Raw genomic sequence first — 19,973 nt, forward strand, 5'->3', positions numbered from 1 at the left:
CTCAGTCCATCAACAGCCATTTACAACAGCATCTATCATGTGTTGGGCCCTGAGCAAGATGCTGAGAAGACAAGGAGACCTCAGAAGGATTCCCTCACACTCCGTGAGAGATACTGGCATGTAAGCCAGCAACTCCAGGGCAAGGACAGAGCTGGGAGCCACAAACTATGATAAAGGCAGCATTCCTCATCTGGTGACGCAGGGCCTGAATCAGACCTATCGGTTTGGCCTCATACTTTTAAAAATAAGAAAATCTCCGAACCTGGTGTACCCCCCCAAAAATAAAAAAAAATAAAAAAAGAAAAAGAAAAAAAAAAAAAGAAAATCTCCCAGATTTGAAAAGTCAGAAGATCTGCCCTCGCTGGGCCCACAGTCCCACATCAAACAATTAATCAGCTGGAGCGCCCCAGGTGGCAGAGCACATGTGCTCCCCCTGGCCCCCATCCCCCACTGCTCCCTGTGCACACCCAGCATCGCTGGCCCATTTCATCACCTCCCAGGTCCCTTGAACAAAGGGGCTGGAAATCCTGTCTCTGCAGGGATAGCAGAGACAGTGGGCTTTCCCAGGATGTGTGGGGGTCTGCCCTCTACTAGCCAAGGGAGCTGGAGCGGCCTGGCCCACTGAGTCGGTCTGGAACAAGGAGTGGCACCTGCCGCTCCAGTGCACGGGGAAGAGCACCAGCTCTGAGCCAGAAGCGCTGCGTGCAAATCCCATTCCTCTGCTCCCCAGCTTGGTGACCACCGGCAACTCACCTCCCCCCTCAGAGTCTTGGTTACCTCATTGCAATTATAGTACCAAGTGAAGCCCCTAGAACAATGCCTGGGACCTGGTAAGTGCACAATAAAAGTGAGCTGCTAACTTATTGTAGTTCTTGTTATGATTCCTCCACTTGGAAAAGCAAGTTACTCAGGTACTCCAGGGACTCTGGGAATCCTAGGCTTCATCGCAGCCACGAGGTACTCCCTGGCTTGGCCATCCACTCACAAATTATTCTCATCAGAAGAGCGAAGGGGGGTGGGGGAGAGAGAGAGAGAATGAGTCACCCCCAGGGAAGCGTGCAGAGGGCTACAGGGAGTCCCTCTATAAGGGGACACTGCAGGACATATACCCTCACACTGAACAAGCGGTGGCACACAGGTCTTTATCAAGCCTCACCCAATGGGCAGAGGAGCAAAACAGAGAGTAGCTAAAGAGTCAGGAATTCTTGGACACAAGCAAGTAGGAGACAAACTCCAGGGCAGTCAGGCTCCACACACACCTGGGCCCCCTTCAAGGGTCCCTGTTGCCAGGTGGGCAACTGACCAGCCCTCCCTGACCCACATGCCCAGCCTACTGGGGCCCAGGTCTCCTTTTGCCACCCCCAGTCCTGGCAGCCAGGGGGTGAACAGGTGGCCTGACCCCAGCTACATCTCAGGGAAGCTCCCCACCAACGCCTGGTCCACAGACTCAGAGGAAAAACTCAGCATGGAAGATTTCACACTTGCTTCCTCCACCCACCCTATGCCCCTTCTCACCAAGCAGGGTGAGAAAAACAAGTCAGCCCCCACACACAAGTGACCACTGATCACAGCAGCATCTTGGGGCAGCACACAAACCATAGTAACCTGAGCCACTTCCTGCCTCTTCAGGGAGTCACTTAGAGAAGAGTAGAAAGAACACAAGCCCAGGACGGGGCAGGGCCAGATGCATGGAAGTACTTACCAGCTCCTCGTCTGCTCTGCCCTGGACGTCGGCCCCAGAGGGCTCTGTGCTGCCAGGCCCTGTCCCCTTTGCTGAAAGAACCCATCCTGGCTCTCAAGCTCTGCAGTGGATTTGAGTTGGACAAGACACCTGAACTTGAGCACTGGCTTCTGCAGAGACTGGCTGTGCAACCTTGACCAAGTTCCTTCCCCCTCTGAGCCAGAGTTTTCTCCACTGTAAAGTGTAGATGATACAGATTCCTGCCTTGCCTACCCCAGGGCAGGTGGGGGCTCACACGAGAGACCTGATGGGAAAGGGTTTGGTGAATGGTACCAGAGTGTGAGGGCACCAGGATTAAAAACCCAAGCCAATGAACAATCCACCCATCAGGGCTGACGTTAGGACAGGGCTGCTGGACCACCAACTGTACCATGAGTGGGGATCACAGGGTCAGTGGGGAACTAGACAGTCTAATTTAACACAACCGAGCCTAGATCAGAGAAGGCAAAACCACACAGGACTGACAAGCAAAGCAAAATAGACCAAACTTAAAGAAGGGGGCTATTTGCTAATGCCAAAATCTGGGCCCTGTGCCCAGTCTGACCTTTAAAGGAATCCACTTCTTCCCTTCCCTAGGCCAGCTGCATAGGGCTGTCACAGAGTCTTCGCCTTGGGCCTGGAAGAGTCCTGAATAAGCCACTTGACATATACCTCTTCCTTCAGATGGGAAGCTGCCCCATTTTAAAGACAAGGCAACTGAGGCCTGGCGTGATTGGGGGACTTGCCCAAGGTCACCTGGCCAGTAACTGGTACAAAGGGAGATCAACCTAAGTGGCATGCCCTTGTGCCCCATCTCCACACACCCTGGATAGTGTGTAGCAAGTGGGCTTAATTCTCCAAAACTGATTTTTTGAAGTATCTTTTTTTAAAAACAGTCCAGGTTATAACCCAGCTACTGAGCTCTGTGAAGGCAAACTCCTTAACTTCCCACCTACTGCCACTTATAACCTCTTGTCCAAACCCCCATATCACTCACCCCTTAAACACCTGCTTCACTGAACAAACACAGAAATTACTCAGCTTTGCTCCGGCTTCCGAGGTGAGCCCTGGCAGCCGTCCCACCCCGGCAGTGGTGAATCTGAGGCTGGGCTGCTTTCACAGGGCAGCGGACAATGCCAAGGGCACCCACGGCCCTGGAGAACATGCCGACGACAGGCAGGCACCCCAGGCCCTGGAAGCACACCAGACCCCATTCTATTCAGGTTGGCTCAAACCACCCTCCTGAAAGGAGGCCAGGCAGCCCAGCCCAAGGAGGGGACGGAAATCAGCACCCTGGCGACAGCTTTAGCCGCTGGAGAACCCTGAGTGTGTTTAAGGGAAGATCTGTACCCTGAATTCCACCCCTTCCTCTGAACCCACAGACCAGGAGCTAGGAATTTGATCTCTGGTAAAGAGCAAAGATGTCCCTGGATACCACAATAGTTATTATCGTAAAGAATAAATGAAGTCAGGTCAGGTTCTTAACATCACGCATTCAAATTTACCACTGCTGTTTACAGCAGCAGCACTGCCTTACTTGTCCCTCTCCCATGGCCTGTATGACGGTGGCCTTCTTGGTTCACTAAGGACTGCGTTCTCAGAGGGGAACCAAAACGTGGATACCAGCTGGGAGGACACCAAGAGGCATCTCTCGGGCTCAGAAGGAACCGCACCAGACCGCCTCAGGTGACACACCTCTCCAGATCGGTCCCCCATGAGCAGTCTGCAAACCTTAGCGGCAACCGGAGTCATTCCCCTTCAGTCATTCACTCACCTGAAATTCTGTTGAGTACCCGCTGTCTGTCAGACCCTGGGGCCAGCATCAGACGCACAGAGACGAGCAGGCCTAGGCCCCGCCCTTAATGGGGTCACCATTTAGCAGTGACATCTCCACTCTAACCTAATGTGGCAACTAAAAGCTTTTTTAAAGCTCAGTGTTGAATCACGATCAGACTTTTCTCTAGAAGGAACACAAATGCATTTCCAACAGACTAAGCCCAAACACCCAAATGCCCCAGCCTGGAGGGAACGACGATGCCTTCCATCTGCAACTCTGAGCCTGATGGGCGTCCCTTTCCCCCCAGAAGACATTGGCTATGTGCGAGCATTGTCTTCATGCTTCTGACAACGGGGACAGCAAGGAAGCAAGGCTGCAAATGGTTGGGGAAAGGCCCTTCTCAAAGAAGGTCAAAGGGCATTCTGTAGGCTCTCAAGGAAGGGCTCAAGCATATCCAAGGCCAGCATGGTGGACCACCAGGCAAGCAGGTCTCAACCTTCCAGGTACCACCTGGACTCCAGCCAGCTGGGCTCCGGCCAGCACAGAGAGGGCCTACGGGAATACCCAGCCAGCTCCAGCATCACCTCTGCCACCTCAGGCTTCCTGGGGGAAGGAACTGGTTTTGACCCCAGCTTCTTCCCTGGCCCTTAAAAGCTAAAGCCAGGATTTGAAGGACAAAAGAGAAAAATCCATTCAAACAGCAGTGACGTTTTTGTACTTCAAAGACAGCTATCTTCTGTGTAGTATCACTCAGCAAACAGGCTGCTACTCAAAACCATTAACTCCTTCCGTCCTCCCAGCAACCCTCTGAGGTGGGAATTATCAGCCCTGTTTTATAGATAAAGAAACTGAGGCTCAGTGAGGGGACATGAGTTGTTCAAACTCACACAACTCCTCCCAGCTCCAAATGCCATGCCTCCCTCCCAAGCCTGCCCGACCACGGTGCCTACAGCACCTTACATATATTGGTTGCTCAATAACGTTGGTTGAATCTCAGCTGAATGCCTGAGTCCTGAACACCAGCTCTTAAACTTCTCTGGGAAGATGCCCTCTCTTCCTTCTCAGTTCAGGAGCCAACGAAGAAAGACACTGGTTCAGTGAGGGAGAAAAGGCCCCAAGAGGAGATAGAGTCTGTGTCAATATGCAGGTGGATCTTGTCTCTGTCAGGAAGGCCTCCCAACTCAGAGGAGGAGGAGGAGCACGGCCTCCTGGCTGACCTCGCCATCTCTCTGGGGCTTGGGGGGCACAGCAGCAGAGGACAGACTCACCTTCGGGGATGGCATCCTCCTGGTACACAGGCCGCAGCAGCTGTGAGGGAAAAACAGAGAACCACCTCAGCCCCAGACACAGGGCCGACAAGCAGGCAGGCTGCTCAGCCCTGGCCTGGGGATAGGAGGGGAGCACCTCAGGGCACGAGGGCAAAACTAGAGCGGGGGGGGGGGGGGGGGGCGCGGGGGGAGCTGGAGGGATCACAGGCTCTAGAATCCTCCAGAATGTTCGAGTTGAACGAGGCTTTAGCTGTCATCAAGTCTAACCGCTTGGCCAAGTCCCCAGCTTTCTTGATGGCAGCTTGTTCCAAAGTGTGTTCTGTGGAACACTGGCACTTAGGATGCTAAGTCTGCCACAAAGGACGCGCTGTCAGGGGAGTCTGGGAAACACTTGGTTAAACAAGGGCAAACGGTAAACCACCTTCTTCACTGCAGATGCTCTCAGAGCCTCAGACAGGCTAACATGCATTGGGAACCTCCCAGAAGGGGAAGAGAGTATGAGGCATTTCTCAAACTTATTTGATCGCAGGAAACTTTTTGCCCAGAGTATCTCATGAGACCGATATTTTGGGGCACACATGCCGTCATCCCATTACGCCATCTTACAGCTCCTCTGACGGGCTCACTGCCTACCACGCAGCCCATTCCACTGTGGAAAAGCCCAAACTGGCAGAAAGTTCTTCCTTCTTGTGAGGTGAAATCTTCTACCCTGTGACATCCCCTGGTCCTGGATCTGTGCCCTGAGGCCACAAAGACCCATCTGCTCTCTCTGCCCAGGACAGCCCTGCAGAGGCTGGCGCCAACGCATACCCCACTTCCCCGCTCCCCACTCCAAGCCCCTGGCAGACTCCTCACAACACAATTTTGAGTTTTCGCATCTTCCTGGCCTCACTGAGGGACCCACGCCCTTCACCTCCCCCGAAGCAGCTGCCCATACCTGGCTCCCAGGGTTCAGCGGGGCCAGGATGATGTAGTTGGGGTCGGTGGGGGCACTGGCACGGGACAGCGTGGGCAGGGTGTGCTGGCCCCCGCGTTTGGTCACCTCGGTGTAGCGCTCCCAGCCGCCAAGCAGCAGCCCGTCTGAGCTGTCACACACCAAGTGACAGCTGTGGCGCTGCTCTGGCCGTGCCTGGGCCCCGTGGGTACAGTTTTTCTCCCGCTTGTTGGGGGGCGACTGGAGGTCATGAGCTGCCTTGCAGGAGGCGCGACGCAGGACGCCGCCGTCTGGCCCCGGCTTGACCTGGGGGACCACCCGCCACACGAGTAGAATGATCTCGCTGGGGCAGCTCCTGAAAGGTGTGGGGGTGGGGGTTGTCACAAAGAGAAACTGAGTCGGGGGGAGACCAAAGTCAGCCAGGGTAGGGGCCTGCAGGGGCAGAGAAGAGAGGGGGCGGGGAGGGGGGTGGCGGGGAAGCCCCAGGGCCCGAGCAGGAAGGGATGCCGAGGCCATCTAAAGCAGAGACAGCAAAGGGGTCCCTTAGGTCGATCCTAGTTGACTGGCAGAGGCTGGGAAGGACACTGAGGCCCAGGCCAAGTAAACAAGAAAAAAGACCAGGCTCAACTAGTGATGTCCTCCTGGACACAAAGTGTGATCAAGGAGGAGCAAGCAAGCCACCTGTGTACAAGCCCCATCCGGTCCTTCTAGACGTAAACCTGAAATGGGCCACAAGGGCTTTAACCCAGAGGGTCCAAATTTAGGGCCCCCCACACATTTTAAAGAATAACTGTTTAATTGTGCACTTGAAAAATTTTGCAACATCTACACAGCCTTAGAAAACAAAGGGCTTAGCTCTGAGGTAGCAGAACTAATGAGCTAAGGTAGAAAGCGGCCCACTGGAGCCGCACCAGGAACCACAGGGGCTGTCTGAGAGCTTCTTTCCCACTGTTTGCTCTGGGATCCAAAATTGTTCTCAACCTGAACCTTCCAATTTCAGGCCAAGAAACTGATTCCCCGAGGAGCAAAGTGAACTGCTCCCAGCTGGGAAGGAGGAACGGGCAAGGTGTGTGCCCAGGGCTGGGGAGGGCAGGTGCGCATCAGCCCAGGCCGCCCGCCGCCCTGTCACCGAATCTCGTGCGCCAGCTCCACGCATTTCCAGTGCTCCACGGGCCTCTCATTCAGCTGCAGCACCGTGTCCAGCTGTTGCAGCCCTGCCCGCTCTGCCGGGCCCCCTGCAGGGACAAAGAAAAGCCACTCAAGGGCCCCCGAAGCCCACAACCCCCTCAAAGGCCCTGGGGTCCTTTGCTTCCACAGTGACCTTGAACAAGGAATGCTCTTCTCTGTTTCTTCATTTGTGAATGGGGGGCTGACCTCAGGGGCTCTTGGGACCTTGAAGGGAGACTCCCCTCTGCCCTCCTTTCCTCCCTGCCCACACACCCAGTACTGGCTGACCTCTCTGCTGTCTACCTCCCCGCCAGGTCACCCGCCCTCCACGGGCCTCCCACCCCTTGAGAACCCTTCCTTGCCACCAGGCTCACAGGCAACAGGGGCACCCAGACCACTGCGTCCCAGCTTCTCCTCTTAGGATGCTCACTCTGTGATTAGGAGAAGTCTTTTCTTTGTGAAAAATAGGGAGGGAATGACTATTTTTAAGTGCTAATCAGGCTGGAATAGGATAAAATACGGATTCCAAATCGAGTTCATTAATGACTCATTTTCCCATGCAGCCATTACTGAAAATATAGGTTTAGTTCCTGTTTGAAATGATCGGGAAACAAAATATAAAAGTCTATTTTCATTTTGATTAAAAAAAAAAGAGTGGGTGTATTTTCATAGACCTCACTTTCATCTGTGGTCATTTAAAAATATTTTTCTTTTCATTTTGAAAAATCAGGACACTTTGCTCCACTTTAGGGCTCTCCTTTCAGTTCCAACACCTTGTTTGCAAAACCTCGGGCTGGCATCGCCCAAGACACTCACTCACCGGAATCCACGGCCTGGACTCGGACCGGAGAGTCGCAGCAGATGGTGAAGCCGAAGCCGTCCTTCCCCCTCGGGATGGTGATCTAGGACACAGCCCTGCCCGGTTACTCCCAGAAGCCATGAGGCTGCTGCCTCTGCTCCAAGGTTGGGAAGCCCACAGGCCCCACCCCAGAGCCACCTTCCTCTCCAAGGTTGCTGGAGCCAAGAAGGAGGCTGGCTGGCCCCTTGCTGTCCCTATCTCGGCCCAGGCATCTTGAGCACTGGGTTGTGGGCCAAGCGGGAAGGCTGGGAGCTCAGGAGGTAAGCCAAGCCCATGCAGGAGGGCCCAGACAGAGCCTTGAAAGGGTGAATCTCGCCTTTCTCAGCCCTGACAGACATGTGGCCTAGCCCTTTACCTAAGGGCCTGCTACACTGCACATCTCCACCTCACCTGTGACCCACGGCCTGCTCGGTCCCTTCCTCGTTTCCCCAGGGGTTCATGGAGCATCGATCCAGGGCTGGCCCTGCACTGAGGTCCCAGAGACAAAGCTGATCTCTTGGCTACCCTCCCAGAGCACAGGAGAGGGAAGACAGGGATGCACACACTCACCACCTCAGGGCAGTGGACACGTGCTGGGGGTCTCAGGGCTGTCCACCACCAGGGCCTCAAGGTATCCAGTAAGGGCTCCCAGGTGAGGGGGCAAGTGAGGGCACATATAGGCTTCCTGGCTGAACCTGTACTAGCCAATGACCTCACTGTGCCTGCTGCAGCCTGTGTTGTGTGGCAGGTCCACAACCCCTACTTTCAGAAGTCCCCTAAAAGGGCCCTGCCATATGGATGCTCTTTTCAAAGCAACATGTAATTACTGAGCTCCTAGTGCATGCCAGGCTCTGCTGAGGCACCAGGTCATGAGGCCTTGGTCTCTGGCTCCCAAAGGAGCATGACAGCACACAGATCTCTCCAGAGCAGAGCAGCATATGATAAGCATTACAGCAAAACGTGAGGATGGTGCTGGGAAGAGTCCTTTGTGCTTTGACTATAGACAACAGGCTTGGTGCATGGCAGGAACCAGCAAGTGCGCCGTGACTGAGGACAGCGCCGCAGCCTCCCACCAGCAGCAGGAAGCTGTCAGGGTGCAGCGCGGTCTGCTGACTACATTTGGTTCTGCCTTGCTGCACACCCTCTCTGTGCACCCCCAGTTAGGCTTTGGGAGGGGTGCCGAAGGCCCAGCCCCTGTCCACTCAAAGAACAATTCCAGGCTGCTCAGAGCAGGTGTGTGAGAGCAATAGGCGAAGGCAGCTAGAGTCAGAAAGGGGGTCTGGCTCCCTGGACATGGTGTGGGCCCTGGTGCAGCATGGGGTAGGGCGCCCCAGGCAGGCTGAGGAAGAACTCAGTTCAGCAACCCTGGAAGAGGTCGAGGGCCGCAGCCTCATTAGGAGACTTCTATCTCCTTCCTTTAGGGGTTACCTCTTCCAGGCTGGGTGCCTGACACTCACCTGCCAGCTGTCCCAAAGGCCAGGCATGGGAAAGGGGAGAGCCAGGGAACCCAGGGTGACCAAGGCCCTTGGATGCTGCCGGGGAGGCCCCTGAGGCTCTGCTTCCCACCAGCCCTGGGCCTGGATTCAAAGTGAGTTTGTAAAACAGGAAATCTGACAGACAAGGGGAAGGGGGGTGGGCAGGAAAATACCCTGTTCCCATAAGAATTCTGGGAAAACACACAGCTAAGACAGGAAGAGAAAAAAAATGGAAAGAAAGAAAGAAAAACAAACTCTGGAGTAAGCGCGGAAAGCCCAGACTGAGGCCAAGGGACGATGACAGGAGCCCGGTCCACTCCATGCGACCAGCAGAGATTTTAGGGACCTTGCAGCGACCCTCAACCCAGGCAGCATCTGGCTAGCATTTCCCCAGTCCTACCCCACCAAGGGCCACAGCCCCTCCTGCCTGGGGCATGGCTCTGGAAAATAGGTCCCAACACCCAGTGCTAACAGTTTGGGGACTGGCCCTAGAGCTGAAACTGAAGAGGAAGGTACTCCAGCAAAACAGCATGGTCCCCCCACAGGTGGGGTTGTGGACAGGAGACCACCCTGCCTTCCTGGGCATCAGCCTAAGCAGAGCCAGTCCAGATAACAGTCCAGGCCAGCTGAGGGCTGGGCAGAGGGGAAGAGGAGAGGGTGTTGGAAAGCAAGCCCCTCTCTTGCTCAGTGTGAGGGGGTGGGACTGTGTGAAGAAGGCAAAGTGATGCTCTGTCCATCGTGACCACCGACCTCATTGAGAGGACCTCTGGACAGCTCTGTCCAAAGAAGCTGATCATCACTGCAGCCCTGAGGGGAATGCAGGGCTAGTTTCAGTATGCCCATTTTACAGAGAAGGAAACCGAGGCCTGAAGCAAATAAGCTCTCAGCCCTCCTCTCTGACCTTGGGCCTCAGGGTCAGGAGATGAGGGGAGCAGCCCCGCCTTAACTCTGGGACCTCAGAGACTCCTGGCAGAGGCCATCCTTCCTGGGCTGGTTCTTGCTCTTTCCTGTCCAGGGCAGGAACTGCTACTGCTCCCAGATCTCACCCAAGCCAGCACCTCGCTTCTGTCCTCCTGCCTGGTTTCTGACCCCTGGTCATGCCTAGACTTCAATCCCAATCCCTAAATGCCACATTTATTGACCACCCTGCACCAGACACTTCATACACATTCCATTTACTCTCACAGTATCATCACATTATCACCCTATTCCACTGACGCGAAGACTGAGGCTCAGGGAGGTAAACTGTCAAGCACAAGAGTCAGAGCTCAAGAAGGGCAGAGCTGGACGTGAGCCCAGGTCTGGCACAAAGCTGATGCTCTCAACCCTGCACTACTTTCTAGCATGGGATCCATCTTGAACTTGAGTCCCAGAGCCCCAGGCCCAGACTGCACTCATGCCTTGCCCTACTCTGACTGCCAGCATGCCCTGGTCCTCAGGCCTGTAGTCCCAAGTGACCAAGGACTTTTTAACCTCCCATCCAGTGCCCTCTCTGCCTCACCATCCCTCCTGCCACCCAGTTGCCAGTATCACAGGGGCTGCTCTGCAGGCTCCAGGAGGGCAGGAGGGCCCTGAGAGCCAGGGACTGAAGAGAAACACACACGTCCCACACACGGTATAAGAGGCACCTCCAAGCATCTCCCTGAGACCTAAGTCTGCCTGTTTAAGGGAGTTCAGGACCCAGATTCCAGTCTGGTCATTAAAACACAGAGGGACTTTTCTATACTTTTAAAATCAGACCATTCCAGTGTCCCATCAGCTTGGACATTCCCAAAATCTGGACATCCCTTGCCTTCACCCTGCCTGACACCATGCCTTTTTTATAAGAATAAATGTCCCTCACAGTTCCAGAAGAGTCCTGGGGACTAAGGGATCATCATCCTACTCTGCCCCACATCCTAAGACTGGAGGCTGAGGGGCAAGCCCTCTCAGTGGCGTTGGGCTCTGGAGCCAGAGGACTCTGGACCCACCTCAAGGCATCACAGCTACCGGGAGGAAAATCATGTGTGCATACATATGCACAGGCCCATCTTCTCTCGCACACAAGCACACACTGACACATTCTAAAACACAATCACACCTACACAACGCAGGACAGGCACTGCCGTCCCATCAGAAGTAGGGAAAGATAGAAAAAACACACATCCAGCTGCTCAGCAACCTAGCCACTTCCAATCTCAGGCTTGGGATGCTCTTTTTAACCCACACTCCTCCCAAATAAAAATGACACAACATCAACCAGATAATCTCACCACGGACACCACCCAGTCAGTGGTAAGGATGGCGCACAGCTGACCTCGTCTGCCCCTAGAGAGGGGCAGCAGGTAAAGGCTCGGGGTCAGCTCCTGCCTCTACCCTCCCTCCAGATCACAACAAACCTGCAAGGGGCAGGAGGAGGCAAGGAAGGGCCTTGTGGGGAGAGAAGTCCTGCTCGGTGAGCCCCCACCCCTGACCCCAACAACACCCCACACCCCCCCCCAAGGGGCCAAGCACCCACCTGGCGGTAGCGGCGCTCCGAGCACACCTTGCAGAGCCCATTGAAGCGGTTCATGGCTGTGGGTCCTGCCTCGGCTGCCGCCCCATGAAAACCCAGCTCTCCCCCCCAGCAGCGGGAGCCCGCACTGCGCCCCGTCAGCCTGGCATGACCGCCCTGGGAAGCCCGCCCCGCAGAAGAATGGCAGGAAATCACCTCTCACCTCCCCAAGCCCTGTCTGTGCTGTGTGCCTCTGCACGATAAGCCCGAAGGCTTCCTGAAACCTCCGAATGACAAGGAAGAGGGAGAGTTTTATATTAAAATTCCTGTCAACTAGTTAGTATTCCCCGGGCCCCGGCGGGGAGAGGGCGCCTTTGTTCTGGCTGCATTCTCCGCCATGGGCCACTTTGTGATTCCAATGTTCTCACAAACACCCCTGGCTGGAGGAGAACCCAGGCAGAAAACACGGCCCACTCTGTAACAACGTCGCCTCCCCTTGCAAATCCCAGGGTCCCCAGTAGCTAATACAGGGAACTAACTCAGCCTGAGAATGTTTTGGGGGGGAGGTGGCACCCACAGACATCTCATGTCATGACAGGGAATACAAAACATTTGGAGTTTGCCTGACACTCAAGCTACTTAAAAGTCAATTTCCTCATCCACGTACACGGGCTGCTTTACGGATCTGATAACAGACCACAAAGTCAAGTCAGGAAGGGATTTCCAATCACTAGATAATTCAGCCTCCTCTCTTTACTGGTGAAGAAGTGGGGGCCTTGAGCAGTTGAGGTCACACAGCAGAGGAGGCGGAGCTGGCAGAGCCCCAGTCTATTCCCTGCCTTGTAGAGCTCTGCTGGGTGATCCTAGAGCCCCTTATACCCACCCCACAGTCCCTGAGGAACACTACCCAGCCACTCACATCCTTCATGCCTGAGAGTGTCCCTCGTTCCCACCCAGCTTTGCTTGCTGTGACAATGGGAAGGTCACCCAGGTTTCTGAGCCTCCATCTCCCCACACACAAAGAGGGAGTTGAACAGGTCACCTCTCGGGGTTCTCCCCCTGCCCTAACCAAGCCTCTGACAATCACCCCCACCTTGCTCAGTCCTACAGACATCTCTGCGTGTGCGAGCCCAGAAAAATCAAACACACCTCAGAACAATGCCCTCAGAGGCCAGGGCCTGTGTGCAGAGTCCAGCACAAAACAGGACTCTCCCAGGCCACCTAGAAGCCTGCAGCATTGATGCCCACAAATCCCCAGGGAGCCTCCCTGGTCACTGTACTCTCTGTGCTCAGCATATACAGAGAGAGGGAAAAGGCCTTTGCAGTTCCTCCACTGAAGCTAGAAGAAAACTTTTAAACTCATAATGAAGCCACAGAAAACAGAGACCTGACAATTACCTTAATACTGTACTGTACTATTCAATATGGTAGCGATTCGACATGTGCAAATTTAATGAAAATTAATAAAATTGAAAATTCAGGTCCTCAGTCATACTAGCCACATGTCGATTGCTCAGTAGCCGCAGGTGGCTAGTGGCTGCCCTACTGGACAGCGCGGCCCTAGCCTGTACGCTCCATGAGGGCAGGGACCTTTCACTTGTTGACAGCTATATTCCAGCAGCCAGCACAAGGCCTGGCCCATGGAGATATTCAATAAATAATGAATGAGTGAATGAGTGAATGACTGGAGTAAATGAAAGGGAAAATGTAGATAATAATACACCTAAATGTCCTATATCATCATGGAAAATATCACTGTCGTCTCTTCCCAACTAGGCCACCTGCAGGAGGCAGCCATACCTGAAGCCATGTTTCAGATCCTGCCTCTGCCACTTGCTGGCTGTGTGGCCACGGAGAGTGACCTAACATCTCTGAACCTTCCAAGTCCTGCTCATCTGCGAGATGGGTAGTAACAACCACCTCCGAGGTGGCAGTGAGGGTCATGTTAGATAAAAACCGAGGGGCTAGGGGCTTCCCTGGTGGCGCAGTGGTTAAGAATCCGCCTGCCAATGCAGGGGACTCGGGTTCGATCCCTGGGCCGGGAAGATCCCACATGCCACGGAGCAACTAAGCCTGTGTGCCTCAACTACTGAGCCTGTGCTCTAGAGCCCACGAGCCACAACTACTGAGCCCACGTGCCACAACTACTGAAGCCCGTGTACCTAGAGCCCATGCTCCAAAATAAGAGAAGTCACGGCAGTGAGGGGCCTGCGCACCACAATGAAGAGTAGCTCCTGCTCACCACAACTAGAGAAAGCCCATGTACAGCAACGAAGACCCAACACAGCCAATAAATAAATTAATTAAATTAAATTAAAAAAAACAAAACAAAACCGAGGGGCTACTCAGCAGTGGGAGCTTGTTTTTCCCTCTCCTAGTTGTTAGAGAAAACCACATACCACCTGCCACGGCCTGCAAAGAGACAAATTTGGATGAATTCCCCAAAATCCCCACGGAGAGTTCCTCTCTAGATTCAAAGCCCTAAAGAAGTGAGAACCCATGGGTCTCGGGCTCAGACTCACAGCTGCTCCCTGACATCAAGGGGGCTGAACCTAAAGGGGAATTGGGTCACAGTGGCAGGGGAAGCAAGGGGCCTGAGGGGGCTTGCAGGAAAGGGAGGGCTTGGCTTCAAGAAACCAAAAGTCAGTTATGACCCAGACTCCTCTACTTCCAGGGGCTGGGGCCCAGCTCTCTCCCAACTCCTGCCCCAGGCATGAGTAACCTGAGAAAAGCACCAGAAATAACCTCTTAAAAATGCACAACTTGCTGAGTTTCCAAGCACCAAGTGAATCTGAGTTTCAGGCACTGACTGTTGCCTTGCTTAGGAGTCTCCTGGGCCAAGGGACTGGCCAGAAGCAGGTCAGAGCCCAGAGCCGTGCTCAGGGCCCGTCAGTCCTGCCTAGGCTTGTCCCCACCTACCTTGAGTTTCTCCCCATTCTCCATGTCCTCACTTCCTGGCATTCTCAACAACGGGTCTGGAAGGTGACAGAGCAGAGTCAGAAAGTTTCTGTTAGCGTCTAAGTGCCTGTTCCACAGACCACCCAGAGGACAAGGCCAGGGTGCCAGGCCCATGTGACAGCACAGGTCACTCCTGGCCTCCAGGATGTGGGAATGCCCAAGCTCGGGCCAGGCAGGGGCTCAGGAGCCAGATGGGCATGTGGGAAGGACAGAGCAAAAGGGGAAAATCCTCAGGACCCACGGCAGGGCCCACATGGCCTGTCTGCAGAGGTGGGTACCCCAAGGTCAGCCAGGCAGCCTGGAGGGGATCCTGAAACCATGAACCCTGAGAAGGGGCCACACGGAAGCTCCTGAAGCCCAGCCGTCCATGAGCTTGAGGTCAGGGAAGCTGAACCACATGGGGTGAGGCCATAACCCTCTCCAAGGAAAGTCCGGCCTGATAAATAAAGGCATCACGAACACAAAGCTGCCTGCAGCCTGCATTCTAGCAAGCACTTGTGATAAGTCCCTGGACCCAGGCTCTGATAAGAGCCTAGCGTGACACACGCCAAAACACAGGGACTGACTGCGCAGGAAGGGAGGGAGGGGGGAGCCCTGGGGACGGTGTATCTAGGCAGAACTGAAGGTGATGTGCAGGCACCTCTCAGGGGCCGCAGTCTCCGCCTGGCCACCTTCAAGTGCTTGGTCCAGCCCAGGTCCTCCCCCAGCAGGTAGTACCAGCCGCTGATCTCCTGCCACGAGAGAAGGCGACATGCTCAGAGGAGAAAGAGGCCATAGGTCAGGCAGCCATCAATCCCTGCCAGAAAGCAGCAGCTGGAGAGCCTCCCTCAGGAGTGGCACCCTGCAGAGACAGACACTCCAGCCTCCCTTCCTCAAAGGGCGTGCACCTCCAGGAAGCCCTCCTTGATGCTCCGAGCAGAGCTGGTCCTCCCCTCTGCCAAATTCCCTGGAGAACAAGTCTGTTCACAGGCCTGCCTCCCCCACTAGTCTGTACACAGGCTCTTTGATGTGTCCAGCACCGTGCCTGGTACACAGAAGGAGCCCAATAAATGTTGACAGAACAGAAGGGTGGGAGGAAGGGAGATGCCACAGAGTAGGCATCCTGAGCCTCCTGAGCTGTCCCCAGGGGGGCACATCTCCTCCCAAGAGGGAATGAAACCAAGACTGCAGTCAAGACAAGATATTTGGGACCCACATGTAGGATAAAGGGTCCTCAGCCACTTACCCCAGACTCTACTTCCAGGGCACAGAGCTGGGTGGCAGGGCTACCAGGCAACTCCTTGCAGCAGGCCACCGGCACATCTCGAGGGATATGCAAGAGGAGCATGTCCCTCCCCTGCTCAAAAGCCCCCATTGTGGGGAGTGCCATCCAAGTAGAGCTGGATAAGGGTCTGGCTGCCCAGGGGGAAGGGCCTCTAGGTCCCAGAGTCCTCACCCAGCCTGAAGGAAACCACCACAGGGGATGCTCACTCCATCCCTGAGCGCCTGCTAGGCCCAGTAACCTGAGGCCTGGCAAACAACGTCAAGGTGACCCTTGGAACAGACCATGAGAAGTACCCATCCCTTATCCTCCAGGGTAGGGAGTGCTCTGAGCTCTGAGGAACCTGCCAGTGTCCTTAAGGGAAGACACCAGACCCACAGCATCCTGGGAAGACTTGGAGTAGCCTAACAACTGGTCTCTGACAAGAATGAGCCAAGGCAGGGACCCAGACCCTTGGTTACACCAGTAACAAGCAATGTTGTTATCAGGCAAGGGGGCACCTGTCTCAGTGAAGCACCATCTCACAGACTGAAGCCCCACCCCAGGGCTTCCAGACTAAGGCCCCTGCCTGAACCAGCCCTGGCCTAGGTGGCCTGACCCTGCCAGAAGCTTCCCTAGGACCCACCTTGTCTGGAGTCAGGAGGGACTTCACCCCGAAGCTCATGCAGCCGATGAATCCACTCTGTCTGGGAGAACAAGAGAAGCTCAAGTGAGCACCTTTCCATTGTGCTATATAGGGAAGTCGATTGTCAAGTGTAACATAGGTTTGCCTGATGCACTGCGGTTTACAAAGCACTTTTTCCTGCATCATCTCACTGGATCTTTCCAACTTTGTGAGTGAGGCTGGAGTGGAGTTATTCTCTCCATTTCACAGAGGAAAAAACTGAGGCTGAGTTGATCCCCTTCCCTACGTGGATCTAGTTAGTAGTAGAGTCCCATGGGAAACCAACCACAGAAGCTCAGAGCTACCTCGGAGGTTTGAACCGTTCTGGTGCTGGTAGGTCTAAAGAGTCAGTCCCCATAGGGAATTTCGGCTTCTACACCAGCTGGTGATGCTCAATCCAGGAGAAAAGTTATGGGACCTCAAGCTCAAGGAGCTTTGTCTTAGGTCCAGGCAAGACCCGGGCAATGCTTAGACAGTTCCAGATCAAGGTCCAAACCAACCTGACACACGGAAGTTGCCAAGACCAACCTGACCTGGCTGCCAGTGGGCCAGGAGACATGAGCCACAGTCAGGACTCACGGGAATGTCATGCTGTGTGGACTGGCTGAGTTCAGTTGGGTCCTACTTGACTAAGAGTAATCCAAAGTTCATTAAAATGTCCATCACTGAAGATGCGTTAGAGGACTGGGGCAGGGAGGGTGGGGGGGACTCGAGGGGGGGGAGTCAAGGAAGGGAGGGAATACGGGGATATGTGTATAAAAACAGATGATTGAACCTGGTGTACCCCCGAAAAAAAAAAAAAAAATGTCCATCACTGAGTTCCAGTGTCCAACAGTCAGGGACTGATTGATACTTGGCAGCTTTCAATAGTGATAGCATAGATTAATATTAATGAAATGCAAAAAATAATCTTGCTATTGTGAGATAAAAGCAAGTTTACAAATCTATAGTTTAATAAGAAAGACTTCCACCCAAATATTAACAACAGGTATATCTGGTAGGTGGGATTAGAAAGGTTTTTGGTTTCCCTTTTGGGTTTTTAGTGTTCTTAAATTTTCACTGGGAAAAGGCACTACTTTTGGAATCAGAAAAAAAAAAAAGCAGTATAAATGTGTTTGAAAGTACTTCTATTCTACCACATCTTTCTCTATCCTAACACTAGAGTTGTTTTTTTTTTTTCTGTTCTCTCTTAGCACATCCCCAACTCAGGCACCTTTCAGAGACTGGTTTAATAGCTATTAATCAAGAAACAACATGGGTATTAAAATTGGAGCAGAACCCTGATGGTTGACTTCAATATGTGAGGGACCCACAAAGATGAGGGATTCGGCATGTTCTGGGGCAGGCACAACATCAAAGCCAAGGATAGAATGAGCTGCCTGAATGGGTAGTGAACTAACTCCATGGAGATGTGCCTCCGCGGAGCCTGGGCTGAGGGGGCCTGAGCAGGTCCACAGAACCCCCTGAAGAGCCTGTCCAAGTCTTGTGCCCCAGAGCCTGCTCCCGGAATCCAGACCCAGTAGGTCCAAGGTGGAGTCTGGGCATGAGAGTCTGCAGAAGGCTGTCCAGGGGACCCTACTGGGCACCCACCCGTGCCTGCTCCAGTCAAGGACCAGTAGTTTACAACATCTTTATAAATATATTTTGTTTGGATTCTCCAGAAAGGGTGGCAGCCTACCACCTGACAGTCCTAAGCAAAACAAAACTGGCTTCTTGCCGGCAGCCAAGCCGAGTGAGGGCCAGGGATGCAGAATGCTGGGGACTGATCCTCAAACCTCCCCTGCAGATGCACGCTCTGCACCAGGCCATGTCTCACCAGCTACTCCCACTCTGCTACTCGTCCCCGCTCTCTCTTCCTGTCCCCCTTTCCTGTAGCCTGGGCTGCACCTGCTCCCTCCTCCTTCCTTGGCCCCTCCCACCATACCAGGCCACATTAATAATCTACCCATAGAAGACAGTGCAGTCACCCCATTAAAGTGACCCTTCCACATTCACCTCCCCACCCATCACCAAAAACAAACACCCCTCCCTCCTGGCAAGTGGCCAAGTCAGCACGAAGGCAAGGGCAGCAGCAGTGACCACCACGAGTGGCAGACATTGACCTGAGCTGCCATTCCAGAAAAGCCGTGTCAAGACTTTGCCAAAGTCCTCATCACCAATTTAATTTTGTTTGTCAGCACATTCAAGAGCAACCCAGCTGGTATCTAGGCACCCATACTGTCTTGCTGTACACTTTTCTTTCATACTGAGGATGGCTGTAACTTTCTAAATCTCCAGGCAGGATGCTTTAGCTGTAATAAAGGCTACCTCTCCCTGCTCTTCAGCAAGTGGAATTTTCACCCCCTGGTGCTTAGAGAATGCTCAATGGTGAATAGCCTCCTGTGAGCTTTGCTTCCTGCCTCCAATGATTTCACGATACTTCAGGCCAAGCAAATTGTCACAATTAATGTCCATAAGCAGGAACCTCTAAGTGTTCTTCAATTAGCTACTTCTGAAGCCTGGTTTTGAAAACCTTCGGAAGAAGAAAGACTTACGTGCAACTTGAGGACAAGGCAATATACTGGTCAGGTAATAAACTTGGGAGACTGCCTGAAATTTCACTAGGCACAAAGTCCAGGGGTCAAGCCTTGGGTACTTCTGAATGCCAAAGCCTGAGCTCAGTGAAGCCTTGACAAATGGATGAATCCATCATGCCCATGATGGCAGGTGCTGGGCAAGGAGCTGCAGCATTAAGGAAACAAGACAAACATCCAGGAATTTAAACAGCAGTTCGAGACAGCAATACAAGGCATGTCACTAGACAGGGTGAGATTGACAGATGAACAGTGTAGGCAACAAATGCTGAAAGCCCAGAGAGGCAAGAGGTAGTTTAGGACTGAGATGCCCAAAGAAGGCCTAAAGAGTTAAGCCAGAGAGAAGGAAAGGAAGAGCATTTCAGGCAGAGGGAAGAGCTGGTACAAAGGTTCAGAGATACATTCATGGGCAATAGTATAGCCAGCCCTCCGTATGAAAGGATGTGGAACCCATGGATACAGAGGGCTGACTGTACTACACCACGTTACATAAGGGACTTGAGCATCCATGGATTTTGGTATCTGATCAGGGCGGGGGGGCGGGGTGCATTGGTTTTGCTTAGGAATCAATCCCCCACCAATACAGAGCGATGGCTGTATTTGGCTCAGTTTACTTCTGAGCACAGGGTAGAAGACGTGCTAAAAAATGAAAATGCATTATTTTAAGGGAATGCACTTTAATTCTCTCAGGGGCTTAAACTATTTCTGTTACAGACTTATCCCATTTAAGCTCAATTTATTTTTAATTTGATGGCTTAAATTGCACACATATTTTTCCATTTGAGTTTTTCTTTCCTTAGGCTCAGTCCGCATCTCTGGTCACAAGCTTTCTAACTCTATGGCACTGTACTTGGCACTGAGGTCG

General features: G+C 53.5%; 1 protein-coding gene across 7 annotated transcripts in view; it reads right to left on the bottom strand.

The window, feature by feature from the left end:
- The window catches only part of RGS3 (regulator of G protein signaling 3), a 141,081-nt gene that overhangs the window by 79,754 nt on the left and 41,354 nt on the right, over positions 1-19,973 (bottom strand). For 4 of the 7 annotated variants that reach the window (XM_057724643.1, XM_057724646.1, XM_057724645.1 and 1 more), the window contains 7 exons: positions 16,497-16,557; positions 15,251-15,341; positions 14,572-14,627; positions 7,687-7,768; positions 6,829-6,934; positions 5,703-6,054; positions 4,766-4,805 (listed from right to left, as the gene is read on the bottom strand). In XM_057724643.1, the coding sequence (XP_057580626.1) occupies positions 4,766-4,805; positions 5,703-6,054; positions 6,829-6,934; positions 7,687-7,768; positions 14,572-14,627; positions 15,251-15,341; positions 16,497-16,557 (788 nt within the window). Of the gene's footprint in view, positions 1-4,765; positions 4,806-5,702; positions 6,055-6,828; positions 6,935-7,686; positions 7,769-9,161; positions 9,236-11,676; positions 11,778-14,571; positions 14,628-15,250; positions 15,342-16,496; positions 16,558-19,973 lie in introns of those variants that run through there. The other 3 variants (XM_057724647.1, XM_057724652.1, XM_057724648.1) reach the window with 2 other exon arrangements.

This window comes from Hippopotamus amphibius, chromosome 2, assembly GCF_030028045.1.
Source record: "Hippopotamus amphibius kiboko isolate mHipAmp2 chromosome 2, mHipAmp2.hap2, whole genome shotgun sequence".
NCBI classification, from domain to species: domain Eukaryota; kingdom Metazoa; phylum Chordata; class Mammalia; order Artiodactyla; family Hippopotamidae; genus Hippopotamus; species Hippopotamus amphibius.